The sequence below is a fragment of the Bactrocera dorsalis genome, chromosome 3 (assembly GCF_023373825.1).
Source record: "Bactrocera dorsalis isolate Fly_Bdor chromosome 3, ASM2337382v1, whole genome shotgun sequence".
Taxonomy (NCBI): domain Eukaryota; kingdom Metazoa; phylum Arthropoda; class Insecta; order Diptera; family Tephritidae; genus Bactrocera; species Bactrocera dorsalis.
The window spans coordinates 71302413-71329689 of record NC_064305.1 but is presented as its reverse complement, the minus strand read 5'-3'; the positions used below and the strand labels follow the sequence as shown (position 1 = coordinate 71329689).

The window sequence follows — 27277 nt, the reverse complement described above, 5'->3', positions numbered from 1 at the left end:
AGCCGGAATAGTTCTTATTATGTCCTTCTTCTTAAGTATGTAACTGTGATTAATGTGAGTTTACCATTTTTTAGTCTCAGTAATACTTCTTCCATTCAATAAATAAAAAACTTACTGCCACTTTTTTGAGCCGCCGGTTTTTGAACTAATGGCCACTTGAAGTTACTTACAAACGTATGTATGTTCTATCATGCGATTTAGATTCGAGTCAAACTTTCTGGCATAAACAAATAAAAAAGCTCAAAAAACGTTCGATAATTTTTCGGTTATTTCATACTTTATATTAGATATCAATTTCTGCATATAAAAGTGAGGTTAAGTCAGTGAAAAGTTTCCATTGAATATAAATAGATTTTTAAACAAATTTAGTGGTCAAATCGAATTATTAAAAAGAAATTTAAAGTTGTCAGCTAAAATATACCACTGTACCGCTATTCAGTCCTGTGCAGCGCACTAACGGCACGATCGTGTAGACGAAGCCATTGAGCGCCCAGTCTGAAATGAGAATTCCACCGCAAAGGTAATTCGGTAAAATACGCGCTGCCAGCAGTGAACAGCGTATAATATTCAATTATATTATTCGAGTACCTCGCCTGCCGTATTTAGTTAAAAATAGAAAATCGACGAATTTTTACCTAACGAAAAATGTAAAAAAAATACCTAATTGGACTAATAAAATTGTAAATTTTTCACACGAATATTAACTGAAGTGTTAAAGTTGTGCAAAAAAATGCTCTCAAATATGTAATACACTGTTTGAGAATTTGTTGCAGAAAGTATTTATAATTTTTACATAAGTGGCTCGCAGTGCGAAAAAATAATAAGTACAAAATAGCTAATTTTGAATGTGAGTGAAAAACGAAGGTGTGCAAGTTGTTTGATTTTCATATAATGCAAGCAGACGGTGCACCGACCACAAAACGGGATGATGCCGGACCACAACAACAATTACAGAAATCATCTCGAATTAGAAAAAGCGCATGACGAATTTACATAAATACATATGTGTACATATGCTCGTTCAATGGTGAAAGTTTACAGAATTTGGCTGGAATTATTTTATAGGCCAAATGGCCACCTTTTGGCACACGAAACGATATATTAATCAATCGCTTGATGGATTTTTACTTGTAAACAAATCAAATGCGAATTTTTCACCATTCGGAAATGTGTTTTTTTCTCGTTTTTTCTTTTCGGCAATTTTGTTGAGTTGAGGAATTTTCGCAAACAAACAATTTGACAAATTCAATAAACCTATATTATAAATGTATATACGAGTATATTCATAAACATAACATTTTTGTTTTTGTATTTGAAAAAGAAAAAATCTAACCACATGTCTGACACGCATAATATCTCTCTTTCTGCCGATTTAAAAGAACATTTTTGTGTATTTAAATGCTATCAACGGCAACAGCGTTGCGGCCAAGAGATTAGATTTGCCTTAGTTATACCCTGAACAAGTTATATTAAGTTTGTCACGATGTTTGTAACACCCAGAAGGAAGCGTCGGAGACTCTATAAAGTAGTATAAAAATGATCAGTATGTTGAGCTGAGTCGATTTAGCCATGTCCGTCTGTCTGCATATATACGAACTAGTCCTTCAGTTTTCAAGATAACGTCATTTTCTCTTCAAGAAGCTGCTCATTGGTCGGAACTGCCGCTATCGGACCACTATAACAAACATATACTTGCCATACAAATTGAACGATCGTAATCAAGTTCTTGTATGGATAACTTTCACATTTGTCAATGTATCTTCACAAAAGTTGGCACAGGTCATTTTCTAAGATAATAATGTAATCTCCGAAGAAATTGTTCAGATCGGTTAACTATAGCATATAACTGCCATACAAACTGAATGATCGGAATCAAATGCTTGTATGGAAAACTTTGGCATTTGACGTGGTATCTTCACGAAATTTGACATGGATTACTGCTGAAGGTAACAATATTATCTCCGAAAAAATTATTCAGATCGGATAACTACAGCATATATGTAGCTTCCATACAAACTGAACACATAGTCACTAAAAGAAATGCACCTGTGAAGGGTATATTAGCTTCGGTGCAGTCGAAGTTAACGTTTTTTCTTGTTTTTATTTTGTGTCAGTGAAATATCACAAAACTTTCGAAATTCGAATCTGGCAGCAAATAGGCATTGTTTATATACATACATACGTTACATACTTATATGTATATACCATAAAGCCATGAACAACTGTAAAATCTGCTAATAAATACAAGATGCATCCAATTATTAAGAATTTTATGATTTAAATTATCATTTACTGGAAACCGTTTTTACTACAGACTATGAAAATTAGAATGTAGAAATTCACAAAAATAATTTACGCACTCTTTCTAAGAATAAATTTCATAAACTTTCCAATAGCTTCTAAGCAATTCCAAAAATTATTTTTGTTAGCAAAATTTGTTTAGTTTGAACACTAAAATATTTACAAGAAATGGTCTATTTCACAACCATTGTACATATCTGTTGTTTATATCTATTACTTCCTCGAAATACAATTAAATACGAAAGCCTTGAAACCGATGAACTTGAATTGAATACCATTTTCGAAGTAATTTCAAGGATATATGTATTCAATTTTAAATTGATTATTTGTTTCAGTAGAAATTGATCTGAATGCGAAAATTTCTTTATCAGCTGATCAAATTTGACCCAGACTGACGGAAAGCTACGATTTCAGGTAATACAAATATTTATTATCGTCTTCAAAATAGGCTTCTGAGCCAGTATAAATATGTCAAGGCATAATCAAATTTTCCATACACGTGTTTTAAGTCTCGGCTCAGTGCCTTCAGCGAATTGGGTATTTTCGTTTTCGGCTAATTGTTGGAGCGCTGTCTCCAAGTTTTTTTCTCGAAACTGTTCAATATTACAAATATAATATTAAAAAAGCCATATCTCATCAATTATAATGATATTTTGGATGAATGCAGGGTCCTCAGCAATGTTGCCAAGAATCTATTTTCAGGCCTCTCCTCGTCGCTGTTTTTCCAAAAGTTCTGGTTATTGAACAAATTTGTTGAGTCGATACACAAGAAATTTTGATATCTCTCTGAAGACTTTTTCCTTTAACTTTTTCAATGTTATTGTCATTAACAGAGGTGGTTGGACGACTCTCATGAGGCAAGTTTTCGATGAGTTCACGACTTTCGCTGAATGCTTTGTGTCACTCAAATACGTGTGTTCGTGGTAAAGTAGATTCTGACACATCTACAACAATTAAGAGGTCTATAACTCATACTTCAATTGACAATATCAGTCAACTCCAACAACAAAGGGTTATTTCAGGGAAATTAATGTATATTATTCTATATTACAGCGACTGGGCTGTACTGCCAACATACTTAGTATGCTGATGTACATTCCTCGTTTAACAACGACTTTTTTGAACGACATCTTCGAAGAAAAGGGTAAACGTTATTACAATCTAAATTTCTCATACAATAGAGTAAATGTTCCCAATATTGGACGAAGTTAATAAAAATTGTAACTTTATATTGAGTGTATAATAAATTAACAAAATATTCCTAACTTCAATATATATTCCATAAAACTCTCAACAGAAATCTGTAGCCTAAATGATAGACATATCAAATTGGCCAACAAAGAGAAATTAATTTCCGTGTATTCATGTGACTTCTCTCCAAAAGTTCTGAATATGAAATTACACATGACCTTCCATACAAATACTGCAATGTTACTCATACGCTCCGCTCATCACTTCCATTGTCATTAGCGCACGTTTATATGTACACACGTAGCTCTTGAGCGATTTCTTTCAGTTCCTAGAAAAATTACTCATAAAAAATAATGTATTCTGAAAATTAATATAAACAAAAGTTTAAACATTTCCATTGAGTTGTTGTAAAAACTACAAGAATATGCATTTCGACACCATGCAAAACAATTTACCAACAAACAATTAGAAATAGCGATATACATATTAATTCTATTCATTATGGTATACGATTTCAATTATTTCAGTTTAATTTTTGGGTATCGTATTTAAAATTTCGTGGCTTAAAAAATATCTGCACAAATAAGGTCAACCTTTTCCTATTTCCAAAAATAAAGAGAACCTTAAAGCATAGATAATATGAACAGCGCATCGCTGAGAGAGTCAAAGGCTATCACAAAAATCGAGTTTCGGTAGTTTTTCGACGAATGGAGGAAGCTGGCATAAGTGCATAATATCGAATGGGGACTATTTTGAAGACGACAACATTAAGGTAGATAGACAAAGTAATAAATATTACTTTCAAAAATCGAATTTTCGTTATTTTTTCTCATATACATATGCATAACTAAATCTGAAACATAACATGCCATCGATTTGCATCCATAGGAGTATGTTTTGCTGGTTCTTTCTTCTTCTTCATTGTTTGGTATTAACAAACTTCAAATAGAATTAAGCTTACTTAATAAAGAAAAAAAATATTGTTTGAATATCGTTATGTTGATTTCTCTCGGTCGGTTTGTATGGCAGCATACAGCTGGTCTGATCTGAACAATTTGGAGATTTTAGCGCTGCTTAGAGCATTAATCAATTCAAAATTTCGTGACTAGATCTTGTCAAATAAAAAAGTTTCCCATAAAAGGGCTTCAATCTAAGCCATCCGTTTGTATGACAGCTTTATCTCAGGTTACACCATGAGAATAAAAGAACGTGTGCAAAATTTCATTTCACAATTTCAGATCAATATCTCAGGAACTAAGCGACTAGTTCGCGGATTTACAATAGGCAAACAGGCAGGCCTGACTAAATCCACTGAGCTCGTTACGCCCATCATTTATACATACATAGCTTCCTTCTGGGTATGTAAAAGTTCGTCGCAAACTTTATAGCTAAGTAGTAGCCTGTTCGGGTTATAAAAAAGTGATTACGAACAAAAAGTGACAAATTTATGGCTTTTCTTTCAGGAAGAGCACAAAGTAAATTAATCAACCGTAAATCGCTTGCAACATTTAAATAAAAATCAAAGAACTCTTGACATGAGTACAAAGACACAAAAATAATAATACAAATGCACATAGCACATTGTGAATCTAGCATACTTGTACATATGTATATAGTATCAATATATACACATGCTCGTACGCCTGCACAGATCAGCTTAAGTGAGCAAACATTTTCGATTTCCGTATGTTACTTGATGCAGCAAAACGAATAAATACCCACCCACGCCACGGCTGCTATATATTAATATATTTGATATATAAATATATATACATACACTTGCACATATTTATTCTCATGCCAGTACATATAAAGGGTGATTTTTTAAGAGCTTGATAACTTTTTTTAAAAAAAAAACGCATAAAATTTGCAAAATCTCATCGGTTCTTTATTTGAAACGTTAGATTGGTTCATGACATTTACTTTTTGAAGATAATTTCATTTAAATGTTGACCGCGGCTGCGTCTTAGGTGGTCCATTCGGAAAGTCCAATTTTGGGCAACTTTTTCGAGCATTTCGGCCGGAATAGCCCGAATTTCTTCGGAAATGTTGTCTTCCAAAGCTGGAATAGTTGCTGGCTTATTTCTGTAGACTTTAGACTTGACGTAGCCCCACAAAAAATAGTCTAAAGGCGTTAAATCGCATGATCTTGGTGGCCAACTTACGGGTCCATTTCTTGAGATGAATTGTTGTCCGAAGTTTTCCCTCAAAATGGCCATAGAATCGCGAGCTGTGTGGCATGTAGCGCCATCTTGTTGAAACCACATGTCAACCAAGTTCAGTTCTTCCATTTTTGGCAACAAAAAGTTTGTTAGCATCGAACGATAGCGATCGCCATTCACCGTAACGTTGCGTCCAACAGCATCTTTGAAAAAATACGGTCCAATGATTCCACCAGCGTACAAACCACACCAAACAGTGCATTTTTCGGGATGCATGGGCAGTTCTTGAACGGCTTCTGGTTGCTCTTCACCCCAAATGCGGCAATTTTGCTTATTTACGTAGCCATTCAACCAGAAATGAGCCTCATCGCTGAACAAAATTTGTCGGACGTAAAGCGCGAAACTCAATTTCGAACCGAACACTGATTTTGGTAATAAAATTCAATGATTTGCAAGCGTTGCTCGTTAGTAAGTCTATTTATGATGAAATGTCAAAGCATACTGAGCATCTTTCTCTTTGACACCATGTCTGAAATCCCACGTGATCTGTCAAATACTAATGCATGAAAATCCTAACCTCAAAAAAATCACCCGTTACATCAAGCAGGAATTATTATTTACTTTACTAATAAAAGCGCTGCAGCACAGACCCTAGCGCCTGCCATCGATCGATGCAGCGCCGAATCGTTTATAGGCTAAAAATAAAGGCTAGCCGGCTGGCTGTAGCATGTCATCGACTGCTTGCCGACAGCAGCGTCTGGCGTTGGCTGCAACATTGCTTTCTTTATAATAGCCAAATGTTGTGTTGACGATGATCTTGCTGATTTTGCTATATATGTATGTATATACCGTCGGTTGAATGTGTCGAAAGCGTTCGCACTCCATATGCCGGCTATAAAATTCACTTTAAACAGTCGCCCGTTATGCACCAACATTGCAAACGCATTTCGCAGCAAATAATCAAAATTGCACTTGTATTGACTGGGTGTGGACGGTGCTGAAAACCGTTATTTACAGGCAGAATCAAGATCGCAAGCATTATATGTGTATACATATGTACGAGAAGATTACAATAAAATATCTTTTTTCGTCAATCTGTAGTAAATGAAATATTTGTATTTAAATATACAAAAGTATTTTCGCTATGCCACTGAGTGTTTCATTCTAGGTGAATAACGGTGTCAGGGACTCGCGTGTTAAGCATACACACAGCCGTAATGCCTTGATGAGCAGTCACTGTCCGAACACTCGTGTCTGAATTCGTAACGCAAACGCACGGTGACGAAATTTTTCAAAATCAACCGACTACAACAACAATATTTCGGTGTTCACAGTCATTATTTTCACTGCTTCGGTGATGGAATAGTTGATTTACGCTGCATATGTACATATATATTTATGTTTATTCAGAAAATTCACAGATTTATTTGTTCAACTTTTTTTTGTGCAAAAAGTGCGAGAAATAGCGTAAGCATTTGGCGCGTGTTTTATATCAAAACAAAATAACACGAATTGGTGATTTGGTGAAAAACGAATAAGTATTCATACTTGCAAAATATATATATATAAACAAACATACATAATATCGGCAGCACCAATACAAACACACTAACGGTATGCTCATTAGTTAGCGCGTAAAACATTTAGTGGCAATTAATCGATTATCGTGAGATATTCCAAATGTGACTGAGAAGCGCCAAATTCAGTGAACTAGTGTAGAATTCGTAATATTTAAAAAATAACGGTGGTTCAATGGCTCCTATGTGCATATGTGTTTATGAATAAGACAAAAAATAAGTTAACGCTCATGATACACACCGATTGGCACAATTATCGGCACACATTCGATAGTAAATAACGCAAAAATGTCGAAGAGACCTCGCGGCAACATACACAAGATTCGAGAATTCGAACTGGAGAAGGTAAGTTCATTGCTAAATTTAAAAATAAACAATTATGTTTACTCTTAAGGTGTTAGGTCAGTGCAGAGCTTAAAAAAGAAAATTTATTCTGAGCTCTCTCTAACCATCTTAGTGGTAAAATTTAATGCCTCTGGCGTGTTTAGTTATTTATTTATCGCGCTTTTAATAGTTTTTAACAGTACCGTTATAAAGCGAGTGAGCGGGGTCATCTTCCGATTTCATCCATTTTCACACTGTCAGTTCTAATAAGATTTGTACTCACCGAATTTGGTGGTGTAACTTAAATGGTTTAGGAGACATGTACATTAAAATTGTTAGAGGATGAGGGCACGATCATTTTTTCAATGGTTTTCTCATCATACTGATCATTTATATATAAAGTGCATTCCAAAGTACACAGGACTTTTTGAATTTAGCGCCCCCTGGTGGCGCCATTTATATGTCGACTGGTGGGTTAGAGTCTGCTATCTTTATCGATTGTCCAGTGAGAATTTCATGATGTTTCATAGATTAGAAGTGAAGTTATTGCGGTTTAAGTTTCAGTATGTTTGTGTTATCGCTGCGAATATGAGCTTCGAACAAAGAGCCAACATTAAATTTTGTTTTAAAATTAAAACTTTTACCGAAACGTTTCAATTGATAAAACAAGTTTATGGCGATGATTGCCTATCCCGTAGCAGAGCGCACGAGTGGTTTCAACGTTTTCAAAGTGGTCATAAGGAAATCAATGACGATCAACATGTGGGTCAATCCGTGATCAACGAAAATTCCATCAAAACTATGCGAGAATTCATCAAAAATCTGCCGAAATCATCATTGAAATTCATGGAAATGGTATTGAACATCTCCAAAACATCGATTTATCGTATTTTGACCGAGCATTTGGGCTTTGAAAGGTGTGTGCACGGTTTGTTCTGCACTGACTGACGACCAACAATTGCTCAGAATCCAACATTCGAAGGATTATTTGACCAAAAATCACATTTTAACCATTAACCACTCCCCGTATTCACCTGATATGGCACTGTGCGACTTCTTCCTTTTCGGAAAAATGCATTTGACCATGAAAGGAAAGCGTTATGCAGAAGTAGAGGCCATTCAAAAGGATTGTACTGGCATACTGGCGGCCGTACCGGCCAACGAGCTAAACCGTTCGTTCGACATGCTTTATATTGAAGCAGAAAGAGACTATTTTGAACAAAACAAATTGATTTTGCCGAAAAAACCATTTGTTCTGTTTTTTTTTAAGTCCTGTTTACTTTGGAAAGGTAACTCTGCCGAATACGGTGGCTGAGCGATGACTCTCGTTTGTTGTTTGGTAAAAAGATCAGTTGTAATCTTGAAAGAGCATTATCGTGCTAAAAGATACATACATGAAATTTATTCTGGCCACAAATACGGTCGTTTATGCTAAAACGTTTCAGGTAGACGTTTCAAAACCATGGAACGATTTTATTGTGATCCACACCACGTTAATCAAAGAAAATGATGAACATCACTTGATTCTCGATCGACTTTGATGTATTTTTTTATTTATACTAATTTTGCTACGTCTAATGTATCCATTATGCGTTTGATCAATATAGGGTCCTCAGATACTTTTCCAAGGATCTCTTTTGCGCTTACTCCTCGACATCGTTTTTACAATGAATTCAGGTCTTTTGGCACGAGTACAAGTAGCGTTGACATGCTTCATACCCGAAACTTTAACAGAGGTCGATGGACTACTCGCACGAAGCAAGTTTTTGATGACGTAACGCTGTGCACCCAATTTGTTATGCCAATCAAATATAAATTGTAATAACAAGGTATATCCAAACACTTCTTCAACAATAAATGTTTCCGTAGTCGTGATGTCAACGTCTGAAAACTTTTCGGGTTGTAAATAAACAGCTGTATAATACACACTAATTGCCACATGGAGTTTTGATTTCACACAGACATTAAAAAAGAATATATAATAACAAAAATTTTAATTAAATCTGAAGTTTCTGTATTTTTTTTAAGTAGGAAATCTGAAAATTCATCACCCTTTGTAATGAGACATCAAAATTAGTTCTTTTTAATAAAGTTTGACAGCATTTAGAGCCTTTTTCATTTCCATTTCGGTATTTCGAATACCGTTGTTTCAAAAAATTAAAGTAATGAACAGTTTCACCAAAATTATATACATTTACACTACTATAAAAATTATACATATACATATATATAGAATATATGTAAACATACCGACAATGTCGTAATAAATAGACGAAATCATACAATGACAGACAAAATACTTTGGCATGAAGCCAAAGAGAAATCTTTCGGCGGCAAGCAAATGATCATCGAATGCGTCGCACTTTCAAATATATTGTGTTTTTTGTTTGATGCCTTAATCTATTCTCTTTTGTTATGGGAGAGAATCGCAAAAAATTAAGAATGAGTATTAAAACCACAAACGCAACCACAGAATAAATAATCGATTAGCTCGGAACTATTCCGCAATTAAATAATTAAATGCTGCAGCGATTTATTCAAAATTTAATTGATGATTATACATTAGAGTGGGTTGATTTACAGCGAGCCATAAAAACGAAAAAATCGCATATGCGGGAAAAGTTCTACGGATCAATAGAAACAACTTTGCCAAAAAGACTAAGCGTCTAAAACCGGTTTCAAGCCATTATCGATTCTCGCGGCAAATTGAGTTGTTCGTCTGCAATGGGGGTTAGTTTGACTCCAAGTACACCATTCACTGAGATTGATAGTGGCACTTACACTAGGATAGAGTCTGTAGTCAAGCTGCTTACTTTCGACAACATTCTAAAATATTAGGTCAGATGGAATGTCCTAGGTAAAATAAGGCTAAGTCATGGCGAAAGCTGGTAAAAAGGTCTATATAATGACGATTTGAAAGACTGTAAAGCAAATAGTCTTTTTCAGGTATAGCCTTCAAGGCTTTCTTCTATTTGGGTTTAGTTTAATATCTCGAAGTCGTACGTAGGCAAAACAGTTAAATACGGTGGTTGCGGAACGATATGTGTCTATCATATTTTGAAGATTTGTCTTTTGCTGCAAAATAGGCCTCTGTTTCGGCGATCACCTCTTGATTCTACGAAAATTTCTTCCCAGTGAGCATTCTTTTGGGATCTGAGAACAAGAAATAGCCGATGAGTGTCTAATATTGCGAAGTTTAATAGCCGATTATAAAAGATGAAATCCCTTTTCTTTCAACCAAACTTTATTTCAAAGGCATTTTGGTTTACGGAGATGAAATTATAAGGGCTTTTACAAAATACTTTACCAGAAGAACTATTTCTATAAAAGCTAAACGTTGCAAAAACTGAAAGAAGTATATATCAGGCAAGGTTCACGCATATGTCCCAAGAAATTGGCTCCAATCAGTTTTCAGATGCTCATTAAAACCAAAATAGTGTTTAACCAAAATGCATTCTTCGGAAGTTGTCAACATAATCTTCATATGTTGTTGTTGTTTATTTTAAGTTTCATTACATATGTTTTATGGAATTATATTTTGATTATCTTCGTACAAGTATGTATTTATAATCCATGCCTTCTATTTTCTAGATCCATTTAGTCGATGAATTTGATATTTTACAAATTGTGGGTGAAGGATGGTTTGGCAAGATATTACTGGTCGAACATCGTGGCTCTCAAACCGAAATGGTATTGAAAGCCGTGCCAAAACCCTATGTCTCAATACGTGACTTCTTTCGGGAATTCCATTATGGACTGCATCTGGGTATACACAGAAATATAGTGACCACATACGACGTAGCCTTCGAGACGGCCGGTTTCTATATATTCACACAAGAGTATGCGCCACTAGGTAAGCAACGAATCTAACATTGCTAATGTAAATTTTGTCTATTTTATATATTTTTTGGTTCTCATCAACGCATTGAAGGTGATCTCACATCAAATATGGCAGACACGGGTGTTGGTGAAGAATACACAAAACGAGTGGCTAAACAAATCGGCGCTGCGCTGGATTATATGCACTCAAAGTAAGTAACACGTTGTATAGGAACCATAAGAATAAAGTTAAAAATGAGCTTTCGATCTCCAAAACAGAGACATTGTACATCGGGATGTGAAGCTGGACAACGTACTCATATATCGTTCGGATTTCACGCGAGTCAAAATTTGTGATTTCGGCGAATCGTATCAGGCGGGCACGATTGTGGAGCGACGCAACGAGTGGTTACCTTACAGCCCACCGGAAGTATTAGAAATTAAGCCGGAAGGCACCTACACGTAAGTGAACTGTTATATATAGCCACTATTCCCTATGTAACTTCATGTTTCTCATGTTTTTCATACAGAGCCGAACCCAGTCATGATGTTTGGCAATTCGGTATTGTCATCTTTGTCTGTCTCACGGGTTGTTTACCTTGGCAGAAGGCCGCCTCGGATGATCCGCGTTATGTACGTTACTTGGCGTGGTTTGGCGCCAATATTCTACCCATGCGTCGCACACCGAAACTCTTTAAGTTGATTACTTCACGCGCACAGCGCATGTTCAAACGATTCCTAGATCCACGCGCCGAACGACGACCGAAGAATTTAACAGATTTATCAAAGTTCCTTGATGATCGTTGGTTGACTAAAACAGCCGAAAAGGAAATGGCCGAATATGAAACCGATGAATTATGTCCATCCATGTATTCCTTCCACAGCAGCCCCGATGAAAAGCATCGATTGCTATACACGCTAGCTAATTGTGGTTTAGAAACGAATGTTGATCGGCAATCGAAGAAGAATCGTATCAAAGATTGGATTGAAGCTTCGGTCATAACAGAAGAGGATGAAGTAAGTACTTCTAAGAACATATTTGAAAGGAATGTAGATATATATTTTTTAATAGTAGCTACTTTGAGTTCGAACCCAAACATTATATTGGATTATGCCTTTTTCATAAAGCTAAATCTGCTCTTATTTTTACAGGAGGAACTGGAAGATAACTCTCCCTCCTCATCAGTTTCTCGTGAACCGGTCGCTGGGCACATATCTTCCATACGCAATACTTTGGAGCAGACCAAATCCATCAACACTACACTCAAAGATGCTGCTCAAAAACATTTCGATCCGCGCACGGGCGCACTTCAAGAAGGTCCCAGCGAAATGGGCGGTATCACGCAGACACAACAAAAATCGTACAATGCTTCCATCGGCAACATATCCACCATGAATAATGGTGATAGTCTTTGCGGAAGTCTATTGACGTTGAGCTCGCGTCCAGATCTACTAGAAAGTCACTTAGAAATATATAATTCTGAATTAAATATAAATCGTTTAGGTGAGCATAATAATTCTGCTCAATTCTACGGGCATAATCAGTCGCTTAGCAGCAGCAATTTACTTATGGTTGATTACGGTACAGGCTCTAAGGAAGGCGCCAACAACAATGTGCCTAAGAAATCGATAGGCTTAGACACTTATGGTCTGCCAAATGAGTATCGAAAGAGCGCATTGAAACGAACTAAATCTGATTCCGTAAAAACTGTTATGTTCGCTAGCATGCCTGCTATCAACGATAGCGATGCTTATGCCGCTGCTGGACTGAAATTGCCGCCAAAACAAACGCTAAACAATGCTAATACTAATCAAAAGCTAACCAGTGCTAATGCGCCCACTGACAACTATTTCACTAAAAATGCCAATAATACTAATGATAGTCATGTGACCACAGGAAACGGTGACACAGCAAAGGGGAATTCCTCTGTGACCTTAACGGGACTTGCTAATGCCTTTCATTCACTCGCCTCCATCACGTTGCCGAAGTCAGGCACTCCGGATCGACAACAGCAGCAGCAGCAACAGCAAGTACAACAGCAGCAAGAACAACTTCGACAACAACAACAACAGCAGCAACAATTTAGACAACAACAATTCGCCTCATATTATCTAAAACAACAAGAAAATGGTTCCTCAATCAGGGATAGCGCTTACGGTTCAGCCGAGGTCAGTGAGGGGCCGTCAAGAACAGTTAGCACTGTTTCAATGAAACCACAATTCAATGGAAATTCCAACCAATACAATGGACAGCAAGCACAATTTTCCAATCATACACGTGCTATGAGTCCCGACGCACGCCAACGTCCGCCAGAAAGCCAGCAGATGTATAGAGGTGCGCGCACGGGCAGCTTAAAAGATTCGGCGTACGATAGGATAACGGTTACTAATAATAACAGAAATCGTAGATAAAGTGTTTAACGCTTGTAGAGATATCCATTCAAAGGAAAGTGATACCATTGATATATACATACATAAATATGTCTAGTTTTATAGTCCACTCTGCGTCTTTACCATTGTTAAATTTCCCATTTTTTAAACCTAATTGTAAAGCTATAATAAATACGTATGTATATAAACACAACTAAACGTTGCTGTTTTAATTTAAAAAAATTTTGGTTTCTACAGGAAGTTATCGGACATGTGAAACTAGTCATCGACCTTTTTCTATTCCAATAAATTCGATTTTGTCGATAAGCAATTGGAATAATTTTAGTTTCAGCGACTGATATCGCTTTAAATTGGTAGAAGGTGTGGTCCTAGGTTCCTTGTATTTAATCTAACCATTGTCCAAGTTCTGGTAATCCATCAAGTGCCCAAACAGTATTTTCCCAAAATAAGTTAAAACAGATATTCAAGGACTTTTCGAATTAAAAAACCCGTGATAGTGTTCATAAACTTTGGTATTGTATTTAAATAAGTAATTGAATATTCCAAAAGCAAAGAATTAATCGTTTTGTTCAATTGACAGCGCCATCTATTGGTAGCAGGGTTGCCATCTTATATTTTCATTAAAAATTAAATCTTCATTTTTTAATGTGGAAAATATATTTTTTATTCTCCGACAGTGAATTAAAAATTATAAAATATAATTCAGGTTTTTTGAGATTAAAAACTAAAGATTTTATTTTTTAATTTAATTGTAAAAATAGAAATTTTGATTTTTAATCCCAAAATCACTGCTAATATATGTACATAAAAAATATATCGTTTGAATGTGTAAGCTTCCCGTTCACAGATCTAGACTTGAATATGATGATTCTGTCCTTTTAAGACGAAGACCTCGAGTTGCCGCGAGAATGGAGGATGACCCTTGACACTATCCCCCCTTCGAATTCCCCGCTAACCCTACACATCCGACACCTTTCTATCTGTGGTTCGACACACTCGTTTCCTGGACCTACCGTTGGATGACCTCGATGACGACTTATCTAACCCTTACCATCCGAACGGGGATTGGTTACAACAGCAGCATGGTTGTGTGCGAGCTCAAGTTGTAAATGGTAACGCATAAAGCACATATACTCGGGAACGTGATAATTCAAAACCATGTCTTTTCAATTATTATTTCAGTATTTATATTGGCGCAGGCTAGGCTAAAATCAAGCTAGAATTCATCGATTCAATTGTAATATTTTCCCCGAAACTGAATATTTATTTGGCCTCACAAGACAGAACGAATGTGAGTTTATTCCCATTATCTCCACCAGGAGAACCGTATTTTTTTAACCGCCTTCGAACATTACGATTGCTCTTTGATCAAGCTTCGAGTTTTTCATTTTGAACTATTTATTTGCATGAGGTCTTTTACCGCCGAAACACTTCTACAGATTTGAAAAGCTGTTAAAGAGGCACTGAGAAAAACGCCCTAAAGATATGTCGAACGGACCCATGTTGTATATAAAAATTAATGTGGAACCCTAATGCCCAGGAGTTTTTCCAGTTTATTTACTTTTTATCTGCATTGCGGCATTTAAAAAACTAATGATGGATGTCGCTATCGCACCGCATGTTAACCCTTTCAGTGGATTTGTCGAATATATTCGACATTGGATGAGCCCGCTTTTTCATGTCAAAAAAGTAACTGTAAACGTGCTCATATGTTCTTGTTGTTAAATTAGTTAGTCAGGCAGAGAGCATTTTAATGAACATAAGCTACATTCAGTTTTCTAAATTTTAGTTACTTAGTTAATTTGATCTTTTTGCTGGGTTATCAACAAGATTGTCCGATCGGCTATATTTCAACATAAATTTAGATATGTATTTAGAATTTATCAGAAGTGTTCGACAAAATTATATGTTAATCAATAGTGTTTAAATAATCGTTCTTATAAAAAAACAAAGAAAAAGTAATTAGCGTATACCTATAATTCCCAATATATTGTTGTCGAATATAATTGACATTGACCCGCAAAGTAAGTTTTTTTTCCGATTAGAAAAAAAAATTTATATAAAAGTTTGTTTATTTATAATAAATTTTCAGAAAATATGGCATATAAAGCTTTAAATGATGATGAGATATTTGAAATTCTTGTAAATTGTTCTGATATTGAAGATGGAAATGAGTGCCAGTGTGAAGATATGGTGGAATATGATGTCGAAAAGGTGGATGGAAATACTTTTGAAGTGATAGAACGGGAAATTATTCCAGATTGCGGTGAAGCCTTAGATGAAGTGTTAGATTTGGAATTGCCGCTTATCACTGAGGCCGAAATATCTGGAATGGGTATATCAGTTGATAATGAGTAGCCAAGGCAAGCATACAAACTCCATTGACCTTCACAGCAAAGAAAGCTATTTCTTGGAGAAAAAATCGAATAGAACATTCTTCGACAGCAATTCAGTTTGAACGTACACAAGATGCTGCAGATATTGAAATTGGTACACCATATTCATATTTTAAAAAATATCTTACTGATGATTTCTTCATTGGAACTGCGTATCATACCAATTTATATGCTCAACAGAAAGGTCAATTAAATTTCACGGAGTGCTCAGTCAATGAAGTTCGAATTGTTTTTGCACATCATATAATGATGGAGGTTTTAAAATTTCCGAGAGTTGAAATGTTTTACGATCCTTCGCTTGGAATATCATTTTTCAGAGAGAATATGACCAGAAAACGTTTTTTTTTCTATTAGAAATAATTTACATTTGGTTGATGTTATGGACAAAAAAGGGCAGAATAGAGATCGACTTTTTAAAGTTCAACCAATAATAAACACAGTGAGAAATCGTCTTTGGAGCCTACCAATGGAGGAAAATCTCTGTATTGATGAACAAATCATTCCATTTAAAGGGAAGTTTGTAGCAAAACAATACATAAAAGGAAAGCCCACACCATGGGGAATCAAAGTTTTTTTTATGCGGTAAAAGTGGAATTCCGTATGATTTTCTTATTTATCAAGGATCGACAACTCCATTAGATAAAAAATAGTGAAGGATGTTGGTTTCGGTTCTGCTGTTGTTCTTCATCTATGTCAACGGATTCCAAGTATGGCCATTGGTCACAATCTACTTTTCGACAACTACTTTCCTTCTTACCAGATTTTCGAAATATTGAAGCAACGCAAAATTAATGCCGCCGGAACCATTCGTTTTAATAGATTCGCTAATTCCAAACTTCCTAGTGAGAAAGAAATGAAATCAAGAGGGCGAGGGTTTTCTGCTGAATGCATTGACGCAAATGGTGTTGTACTTATCACTCGTTGGTATGACAATAGTCATCAACCTGGGGTCGAATTTTGTTGGAATTGGAGTTAAAGATAAGGCTAAACGGTGGGAAAAAGATTCTAATGAATTTATATGCATTGACAGACCACAATTTGTACGTATGTATAACGAGAGCGTGGGCGGAGTGGATTTACTGGATCAAATGATTCAATATTACCGCTTTGACATTCGTTCTGTTAAGTGGACACTTCGCGTGATAATGGACTTTGTGGATTTGTCTTTGACAGCGGCATGGTTGGAATATAGACGCGACTGTACATTGAAGAATATTCCAAAGAAAAATGTAAAGGACTCCATGAGTTTTAGGATCGCTGTAGCAACAACATTGCTTTCTGCAGAACAGGAAAATACACAAGGGGATATAGCACGTAAACGGGGAAGACCGTCGAAGACAAAGTCAAGGGGCAGCAGCCAAATAGCTTTGCGTTCTGAAAGTAACACAGAAAGCGACAATGATTCTATGTCGCCTAATCCGCCTAAGCATAAAAGAAATGTCCAAACACAACCACCGCCAGAAGATCGTTTGGATCAAATAAGGCATTTACCGGAATTTTTAAATGTTAAAAGCGCAGGACGTTGCAAAGCCAACAATTGTGGTAAAAGTTCCTTTATAATATGTAAAAAATGTAACGTTTATCTCTGTGTAAAACGAGAAGCCAATTGTTTCTTGGAATACCACAAAACCCAATAAGTACAATTATAAAATCAATTAATTTTCAATAAATATGCCATATAATTTGAGAGAGAATTGCATTTTTCATATAACAAATTTTGGTATCTTCCAGTGTCAATGTCGAATATAATCGACATGCCCTAACTGTAAATTGCGATATCACAGGTAAAAATAAATATTTTTTTCGAATTTAGGAGCATTATATTACCTTAAAAATAAAGTTTTAGATTTTTTTTCCACCACAAATTATTTTTTCCACTGAAAGGGTTAAAAAATTTATGATATAGGTAATAGCAAACGATGTGATGGGTTGATTCAAAGAAATGGCGCAAAGTAAATCAATTTTATTTACACCGCTAATAAACCCAATACTGTCTGCGGCAGCTTTTTGCTGCTTTAAAGCATTTGTAAGCAATTCGTTCCCACACCACAATCGGGTACATCTAACTGCACAGACTGAGATCATGTAGGCACATAAATTCATTTCTTGAAGGATAGAACTCTGCTGCCTCATCAGTAACACTACAGCACGCACAAATATACCTAATTAATGCAAATGCCTCTAGTCTTATACACTATTAAAGTTGAGACACCGATTTACGGGTTATTAAACCTTCAAATATTGACAATCACATAATCTCCATAATTAAAGCACCATTTCATTACACACTTTATAAATCACTACATAAAATTGCAAATAAGACGATTGTTTCCTCTTTTGTTAATCCTTAAAAAACGTAGGCTCCTTTATTTCTATAATATATAAACGTCCAAGCGTTTAATAACAGCATGATACAATATGCACTGCTGAGAGGTGTTTGTATTGATTCCGTTTTCTTTTGAATTTACTTAAGTGGAATAAATCTGGAGCTGTGGGTAGCACCAATACCGGGCCTACCGTGCTTGACTGGTTTGTAGGTGAGCGAGAATTCTCCCAAATAGTGACCAATCATTTCAGGTTTGATTTCAACCTAGAATAAAAGCGTCATTAATAAACTTATGTTATTTTTGAACTGACGGATAATTTACCTGTGTGAAGTCCTTGCCATTGTAAACACCGATGATGGAACCAGTCATCTCGGGCACAATGATCATGTTTCTCAAATGAGTCTTGACAATATCAGGTTTCTCATTTGGTGGAGCTTCTTTCTTGGCCTTACGCAGCTTCTTGATCAATGCCATTGGCTTACGCTTAAGACCACGGGAGAAACGCCTGCGTGCACGGCTGTGCATCAGTTCAACCAACTGGTTGCTATAAATAAAGATACAAATGAAAAACTGGTACATATAACACAACTGTTGTAGAACTTACTTGGGCATATCCAACAACTGGTCGAGGTCCACACCACGGTAGGTGAACTTTTTGAAGGTACGCTTCTTCTTAAGAGTTTCTTCGACCTGCGTTTAGAAAGATGCATTATCAATACAATGTACTAGTTGAAGTTTTTGTTTAGCCATTCGTCATGTAATGTGACTTGAGATGCAAATATACACAAATGTAATAACAACACTGCATATTTCACACATATTTTGTACATTTGAACACATTAAACAAACGGATGGATAATATTTTTATAGATTTTTGTGAAGAAATTTACCTCAGCCATCTTGACAATTCTGATTTGCAGAACGGAAAGAAAAATGAAAGAGAAAAGTGCTGCCAAATCAAAAAATCGGAGAAAATATGTCAACGTTGGTACGACTGATATGTTTATTTTGAATGTCAATTTACAGTGTTGCATTGTAAACTGAGTTATAATTTAATAATAATAGAATGTAAATTGTTGATACTGTTACGAATTTACTCTTGCTAGTTTACTTTGTTAGGTTCGTATCTCTGGATTGACAAATAAAATCAACACTGTTTAATTTAATTCAACAACTCTTTATTTCACAACTCGTCTACACTATAGCAGTTTACTCTTAGCACTGATTGATTATGTTGGCGCTGCCACGGCTTATATAGCCACGCACTTCTCGCTGATGCCGACGTGTCCTTCTAGAATATCGCGTCTGGAAATTACCAGAACATACGGCTATACGGCGCCAGACGCAAGCAGACAGTCGCGGCGCCAGACTCAGCAATTGTTTACCTAGACAAGCAGACAGTGCGGCGCCAGATGTCTATTGTTTCGACGAGCAGACAGCCGTGGCGCCAGATGTCTACAACAAGACAAATGCTATTCCATATACCTACAGCTATTGTTCATAATTAGGGATGCATATAGTAATACAAATATAACTTAATACTACTTTTGTAACACTGCCCTCCACTAAAGCCTAATCGTCCCGATTAGGCACAAATCCTCTTGAACCAAATGGGGCGAGCCTCTCCAAATGTACTACTTTCATTTTACATCGTGCTTTTCCATTTCTTTGTATGCGGTATACCACGTCATTAAGTCGTTTCATCACCATATAGGGTCCTTCCCAGGCTGTCTGCAGTTTCGGGGACAAGCCTTTCTTTCGAAGTGGATTGTACAACAGGACCAGATCACCTTCTTCAAAACCTTTTGAATTTGCCGCTTGATCGAACCGGTCCTTCATCTTATTGCTCATCAGATGCGTATGCTGTCTTACCATTAGATGCAATTCATTCATTTCTTCCTTTAAGGCAGAACAATAATCTCCATCATTTCTTACAGCTGTAGGATTCGTTCCAAACTTAAGATCAGCAGGGAGTCGCAGATCAGATCCAAAAATAATCTTTGCTGGCGTGTAACCAGTTGTCTCGTGCTTCGCTGAACGATACGCCAGCAGGAACATCTGGATGCACTTGTCCCAATTCCGTTGATCTTTATCAACGATTTTCCGCATATGTTCTTCGAGCGTTCGGTTGAATCTCTCCACCATTCCATCTGATTGTGGGTGTAACGCTGTTGTCCGTGTCTTGTGGATGCCCAATAATGTACAGACTTCTTGGAAAATGGAAGATTCGAAATTCCTGCCTTGATCTGAGTGTAATTCGACGGGCACTCCGAATCTTGTTATCCAATTTTCTACAAACGCTTCGGCTACTGTCTTCGCTTCCTGGTTTGGTAAGGCATATACTTCTGGCCATTTACTGAAATAGTCCATGACAACCAGTAGATATTTGTTTCCGGCCGTACTGGTTGGGAACGGACCTGCAACATCCATTGCGACTCGTTCAAATGGTGATCCCACGTTGTACTGTTGTAGCCTACCGCGACTTTTGGCTTTAGGACCTTTAGCTGCCATGCACTCTACGCAATTACTTATCCATTCTGCTATGGAATCTCGACAACCGATCCAGTAGAACCGTTGTTTAATCTTCTCTATAGTTTTTGTAATTCCAAGGTGCCCTCCACTAGGTCCATTGTGATATTCTTTCAACACTTTCGGGATCATGGACTTCGGTACTATGATCAACAGACGAGAATGTTTGCCATCTTCGCTTTCCCAGGTACGATGAAGGTATCCATTAACGAGGTTTATGCTGTTCCATTGGGCCCAATATGCTTTTGCAGTTGGACTCTCGCTACTTATTTGTTCCTTTGGTGGTCGTACCCCATTTTCTTTGGCTATTATCAGCTTTGCAAGATCAGGGTCCTCCAGCTGATTGATTCTGATGCGGTGAGGAGTCCAATCATCTTCAGGTTCTATATTCAGTAATCGCACGTCGATTATACCTTCTTTTCCTTCTGATTTGGAGCAATGTTTACATTCCAGTGGACAAGGGCGACGTGATAATGCATCCGCATTTTTGTGGTGAATCCCCTTTCGATGTTCCGTTTCGAAGTCGTAATTCTGTAATCTTTCGATCCATCGTGCAATTTGGCCTTCCGGATTCTTAAACTGTAATAACCATTTTAATGCTGCATGATCAGTCCTCAGCAAGAATCGTTGTCCATACAAATACTTGTGGAAATGTTTTACACATTCCACCACAGCTAGTAGTTCTTTTCGCGTCACACAGTAGTTTTTCTCTGGTTTCCCGAGCACTCTGCTGTAATACCCAATTACTCTTTCTTGTCCGTCGATGAGCTGAGACAGGACACCTCCAATTCCATAAGCGCTCGCATCTGTATCCAGAATGAATTTCTTTCCAGGTATTGGATAAGCTAACATCGGCGCCGTACAAAGTAATTCTTTAAGCTGCTCAAACGCTTTTTCTTGTTCCAACTGCCATACAAACGGGCGATTCTTCTTTGTTAAATCATGTAAACTTCTAGCCACGTTCGCAAATCCAGGTACAAAACGGCGGTAATACGTGCATAAGCCGAGGAAGCTGCGGAGTTCATGAATGTTGGTGGGTCGAGGCCAATCTTTCACTGCTTTTATTTTTCCTTCCTCGGTGTGAATTCCTTCAGTTGACACTTTATGTCCGAGATATGTGACCTGCTTCTTCCATAATGAACACTTTTTGGGATTCAAGCGTAATCCGGCTGATGCTATTCGCTGAAAGACTTCCTCTAGATTTTTCAGATGATCATCAAAACTTTTTCCCATGATGATAATGTCATCAAGATACACCAAACATGTCTTCCAGTTGAGTCCTTTTAACACATGTTCCATCAGTCGCTCGAACGTTGCAGGCGCATTACATAACCCAAATGGCATCACAGAGAATTCCCACAACCCGTCGCCCATACTGAAAGCGGTCTTTTCACGGTCACATTCATCGATCTCGACTTGCCAATATCCACTTTGTAGATCTAATGTAGAAAACCATTTCGCTCCAGACAAGGTGTCTAATGTATCGTCGATTCTTGGTAGAGGATAACTGTCTTTCTTTGTGACATCATTCAACTTCCTATAATCTACGCAGAAACGGGTGCTACCATCTTTCTTTTTAACTAAGACGATAGGTGAGCTCCATGGACTTATTGAAGGTTCGATTACACCGTTTTTGTGCATGTCTTCAATAATTTTGTTAGCATCCTCTCGTTTTGCTAGTGGAACCCTACGCGGAGCTTGTCGGATTGGTTTAGCGTCTCCAGTATTTATGCGATGTTTGACAATGCCGGTTCTTCCTGTGTTTCCTTCGTTTGCAAATATGGATGCGTATTTTTCTAATAGTTTTTCTGCTTTTAATTTTTCATTTCCATGCAGTTCGTTCAGCAAATTATTTAGGAGTGTAGGACTTATCTGCTGAGGCTCAATCGTAGGCTTCTGTTGTGACCGTTCGCATCGTGCTATTGCACTTATATTCTGGCACTGTCCAATTACTGCTCCTTTCTTCAGACTTATAGGCGTGTTGAATTCATTCACTACTCTCACCGGAATGGTGGCGTCTTCTCTAGTTTTCACAAGCGTTTTTCCTACCAATATGGGTGTATCTATTTTTGTTGGTTCCACAATCCACAACTCTTCAGTCCCACCTCCTCCATTCACTTTAGCCCATACAATCGCCTCAGATTTTGGTGGAATGCTCTGATTATCATCAACAATCACCCTCTTACTTTCAACGTTGGTCACATATCCGGTGTTTATAGGCATCTCCATGTTCTGGCAAAACAGCATTTGCTTGTTTAAATCCAAAGTAACCCCGTGATCAATCATGAAATCTACTCCCATTATAATTTCATCCGTGATTTCTGCTACGATGAAGGTGTGATTAACTTCCAGGGTACCAATCATCACTTCGCAAAACACTTTTCCCGCGACAGCTGCTTCCTCCCCGGTGGCCGTTCGAAGCTTGCAACCGACTAATGGTTCAACCGTCCCTCTTACCACATCCGGTCGGATAATTGAATGTGTGGCACCAGTATCCAAAGTAAGCGTTGACAGTCGTCCATTTACGATGCCGTTGATAGTAAGATTGTTGTCATGGCGACCTATTTGTGATATCGAGATGGCGGGGCAAATAGTTGTGGGAACCAGCTCACGCCCCTTTGAACTGTTCCGTTTTAGTTTAACGACTTGTGAGATGTGGATGCTTCGTCCTCGTTATCTGTTGGTTGTTTCCGTTTTGATGGGTTTACTTTTATATTGCAATTTCGGGCAAAGTGACCCGCTTTTCCACAGTTGAAACATCTGCCTGTTGTATTTACTCGCGGTGCAGCAATTGTCTTCAGAGTCTTCAATATTTCTTCCATCAGCGCCGGTTGTTCCATTTCAACCCTTTGTACCTTGTGTGCTGGTTTACTTAGTAGGGAAGCTGTTTCCTGTGTGAGGGCGTGCGAAACCGTTTCAGCAAACGTTCTTTTTGGCAATGCATATGTGGCGCGTTTGGTGTCCACATCACGAATTCCATTTATGAAACATTGAATTTTTACCCTCTCAATGTAATCCACAGGTGCATCTGCATTTGCCAAATGAGCCAGTCGTTCTATTTCAGTTGCGAACTCTTGCAATGACTCGTTCATTTTCTGACCCCTATTTTGCAGTTCGATCTGGTATATTTGTTTCCGGTGCTCACTACCATATCGTCTTTCTATCGCACTCATCAATGCCTCATAGTTGTCCCGTTCACAGTCTGGAATAGTCTGAAGGATTTCTGCCGCAGGTCCTTTCAATGATACAAACAAGGACGCCACTTTGTCCGCTGCATTCCAGTTATTGGCCAATGCTGTCTTTTCAAACTGAAGTTTGAAAATTTGAAATGGAATACTTCCATCGAATGTGGGTGCCTTCAATCTTGGATTATTTGTTGATGGTGCAGGGCCATGCAGTTGCAGTTCTCGCATCCGATTACTCAAATGAAGAACTTCTGATTTCAAATTTTCTTCGTCATTTTTTAAAGTGCTTAATTCGTCTTCAAATTTTGAAAATTTCTCTTGCACTTGTTTTTGTAGTTGTGTAGTATTTTCCGTAATCTGTTGTACCAAACGATTTTCTAACTGCGTATTATTTTCAGTCATTTGTTGTGTAAGGCGAGACTCTAGCTGTGATGTATTTTCAGCTATTTGCGTCATTTGCTGTGCCAGACGATTTTCTGTTTGCAATGCATTTTCTGTATTTTCAGCTATTTGCTGTGCCAGACGATTTTCTGTTTGCACTGCATTTTCTGTATTTTCAGCTATTTGCTGTGCCAGACGATTTTCTATTTCGCTCATTTACTTCAACAGTGTCATAACTCAAAAAACTGATTTTTTGAGTTAAATACAAAAAAATGTGCTCAATATCATGGTTAATATTGTATAAAAAATTCTCTGTGATTAGTAGAAAATTGAACGCGTGAGATGAAAAAGTGCCGTTATTCCACTTGTTGTGACGCGTCAAATTTTTGCTACAGCATCGACACATTTCAATTTAACATGAGTCGTCGTCGTGTAAAGATTATTAGTTTTTCCGAAAAAACGATATATTTTGTGTTACAGCGATTTATGTGAAAAGGTAGTTATATTTTTCATGTTGCTAATTTTCATGTAAATGGTATTATTTTGCGTTGTGACTATACTGTTGAAAAATTTTAGTTCCTCATAATTTGCGCAACACAATATGTGACGTTGTTGTTGAAAATAAATTATTTACATAACTAGGTATTTTGTTTTGTGACGTTTTTTTCGTGAAAAAATGGGCTGTGTAGAAATGGCGATTTTGTGTTAATATAAAATATGTCATTATTTACGAAAATAGTATCGGCTATAATATAAAACACCTTCTCATAGCGTAAAATGATACGCTATTGCTGATAATAAAATTACGAATTTCGACTTTTTCTAGCTTACTTGGAAATGTCATTATCCAAAAATAATTGCGGATCTTCTACATCATTGTTCTCAGAAGATAGTGACAATTCCATAGTTGATGTGACATACTTCCCAGTTTCTGCTAACGATTCCAGTGATAGTGTCTACGGCAATGATGAAGATAACCCACCACATCCGACCGCGGTAAACAGCATGATTTATGATAACTGCTTCGAGGAAGATTCTCCAGATCTAGAATTATGTACGCCAGTACCTGAACAAAACTCCTTTGATCTGCAACCAAGCACATCAACTTCAAACATAAACAATTCTTCCACCATTCTTGTTAGTCCGGCGATGAAAAAAAAAGAGGAAGCAGCCAGAAAATTGGAAGAAAAATATGTATTGTAAAAAAAAAGAGAAATAGTGCTGAACACTATGAAAGCTTAAAAAAATTATTCGAAACAAAAGAGAAATTAAACCTCCGTGCGGTGAAAACTGTCGGTATAAATGTTCAAATATATTTAGCGAAGAGTAGAGAAAAGAGATATTTTCCTCATATTGGGCTCTTGGCGACATTGAGAAGCAGAGGCAATTTATTTCCAATTGTATGAAACTCGTTGACACCACTGACTCATTCATTACTACAATTCGATCAGCTAAGAAAACAGGCCACCCATTCTTAGTGCAAGAAGTGTCTTATGGAGATTTCTTTGACCTCAAATTACTCTCTAATGACATGGGTCCATTGAATATGGGAGAAATTTAACTCTCTCAAGTGAAAATCCTGAAGGTTCAACGAGAGTCACCCAACTCTGTGCTTTTCAAATCATCATACGCCGAGGAGAAGTTCAGGGAAGCCACTATAATCAAATCCAAGAAGAAACATAGCACACCGATTGATTTACAAAAAGCCTACCACTCCAAAATCGAAATTCCTAATAATAAAAGACAAGATATCAACGAATTAATTAAAAAGAACTTGATTCCACGCTTTTATCAAGAATTTTATAACAATTTGTGATTCAATCATATATGTATTTCCACTATTTACTAATTATTTCTACTATTTTTAAAAACTGAAAATTAACTTCATATAAAAATATGTTTTGATGCTATGAATTTTTGTATTTTATTTTTTTTACGTTAAAAACCCCCGAAAATAAAATGTCTAAATGTATAAATTTCGCCCATTATTCATAAAAAATAAATATAAAGCTCTTATAAATGGAAATTCAGCTGGAAATGTCATTTTAAAAAACTTTATAAACCATTTTTATTGATTATGAATATGGGGGTTTGTATTTTATTTCTCAACAATAATGACACATTTAGTTTATAACCGAGAAATTTCTATGTTTTTTCAGAAACAATGACATAATTCAAAGCAGAAAAGTTTTTGTTCAAGAAAAAATTGGGAAATCATTAATTTCGGTCGAATTTCTTCTATAATGTATACTACACATGACATATCACTAGTTTGCATAGAAAATCTGCGATCTTAACTTTTATTTAACCCACAAAAGAAAGCTAAAAACTAAAAATTGCTCTCCTGAAAAAATGCGTTTTTTGAGTTATGACACTATTGAAGTAAATGAGCGATTTGCTTAATAGCCACTAACAGCAAGTTCATGTCCACACTTGATGATGTTCGTTGTTCTTCTACTTTTTCTTCTACCTTTGTAGAAGTTTCTGGCCCAACAAATTCGAACTCGTCCACATTAATTCCATCCGCTTCCATTGCTTCACGTAATCGTGCCTGCAGATCCGCCTTTTGCCCACTTATCGGCAAATTACGCTCCTCCAGTTCCTTTTTTAATTGCTGAATTCTCAATTCTCCGAATTTAACCATCTTGAATTTGGATTATTTGACAATCCCACTTCTGACACCAATTGTTACGA

General features: G+C 36.8%; 2 protein-coding genes and 1 long non-coding RNA gene across 6 annotated transcripts; 2 read left to right on the top strand and 1 right to left on the bottom strand.

Annotated features, from left to right (window-relative positions):
* Nucleotides 1–488: 488 nt before the first annotated feature.
* On the top strand, nucleotides 489–13963 carry LOC105227309 (serine/threonine-protein kinase meng-po). Of its 4 annotated transcripts, XM_049451898.1 has the most exons (8): nucleotides 489–847; nucleotides 7109–7576; nucleotides 11147–11408; nucleotides 11487–11586; nucleotides 11654–11836; nucleotides 11905–12391; nucleotides 12527–12878; nucleotides 13272–13963. In XM_049451898.1, the coding sequence occupies exons 2-8, from the start codon at nucleotides 7520–7522 to the stop codon at nucleotides 13784–13786; spliced, it is 1956 nt and encodes a 651-aa protein (XP_049307855.1). In that variant the 5' UTR covers nucleotides 489–847; nucleotides 7109–7519; the 3' UTR covers nucleotides 13787–13963. The 4 variants fall into 4 exon arrangements, with proteins under 4 accessions (XP_049307855.1, XP_049307852.1, XP_049307853.1 ...); XM_049451895.1 differs by having other exon boundaries at nucleotides 12527–13963; XM_049451896.1 differs by having other exon boundaries at nucleotides 7076–7576; nucleotides 12527–13963.
* Nucleotides 13964–18496: 4533 nt separating this feature from the next.
* Nucleotides 18497–19451, bottom strand: LOC105227307 (uncharacterized). Its single transcript, XM_011206576.4, has 4 exons — nucleotides 19379–19451; nucleotides 19093–19178; nucleotides 18810–19032; nucleotides 18497–18751 (listed from the first exon to the last, which is right to left on the bottom strand). Exons 1-4 carry the CDS (start codon nucleotides 19385–19387, stop codon nucleotides 18626–18628), a joined length of 444 nt encoding a protein of 147 aa, XP_011204878.1. The 5' UTR covers nucleotides 19388–19451; the 3' UTR covers nucleotides 18497–18625.
* Nucleotides 19452–24787: 5336 nt separating this feature from the next.
* Nucleotides 24788–26952, top strand: LOC125777284 (uncharacterized). The gene is made up of 2 exons (XR_007422235.1): nucleotides 24788–25079; nucleotides 25410–26952. It is a non-coding gene; the product is annotated as an uncharacterized LOC125777284 (long non-coding RNA).
* Nucleotides 26953–27277: the final 325 nt, after the last annotated feature.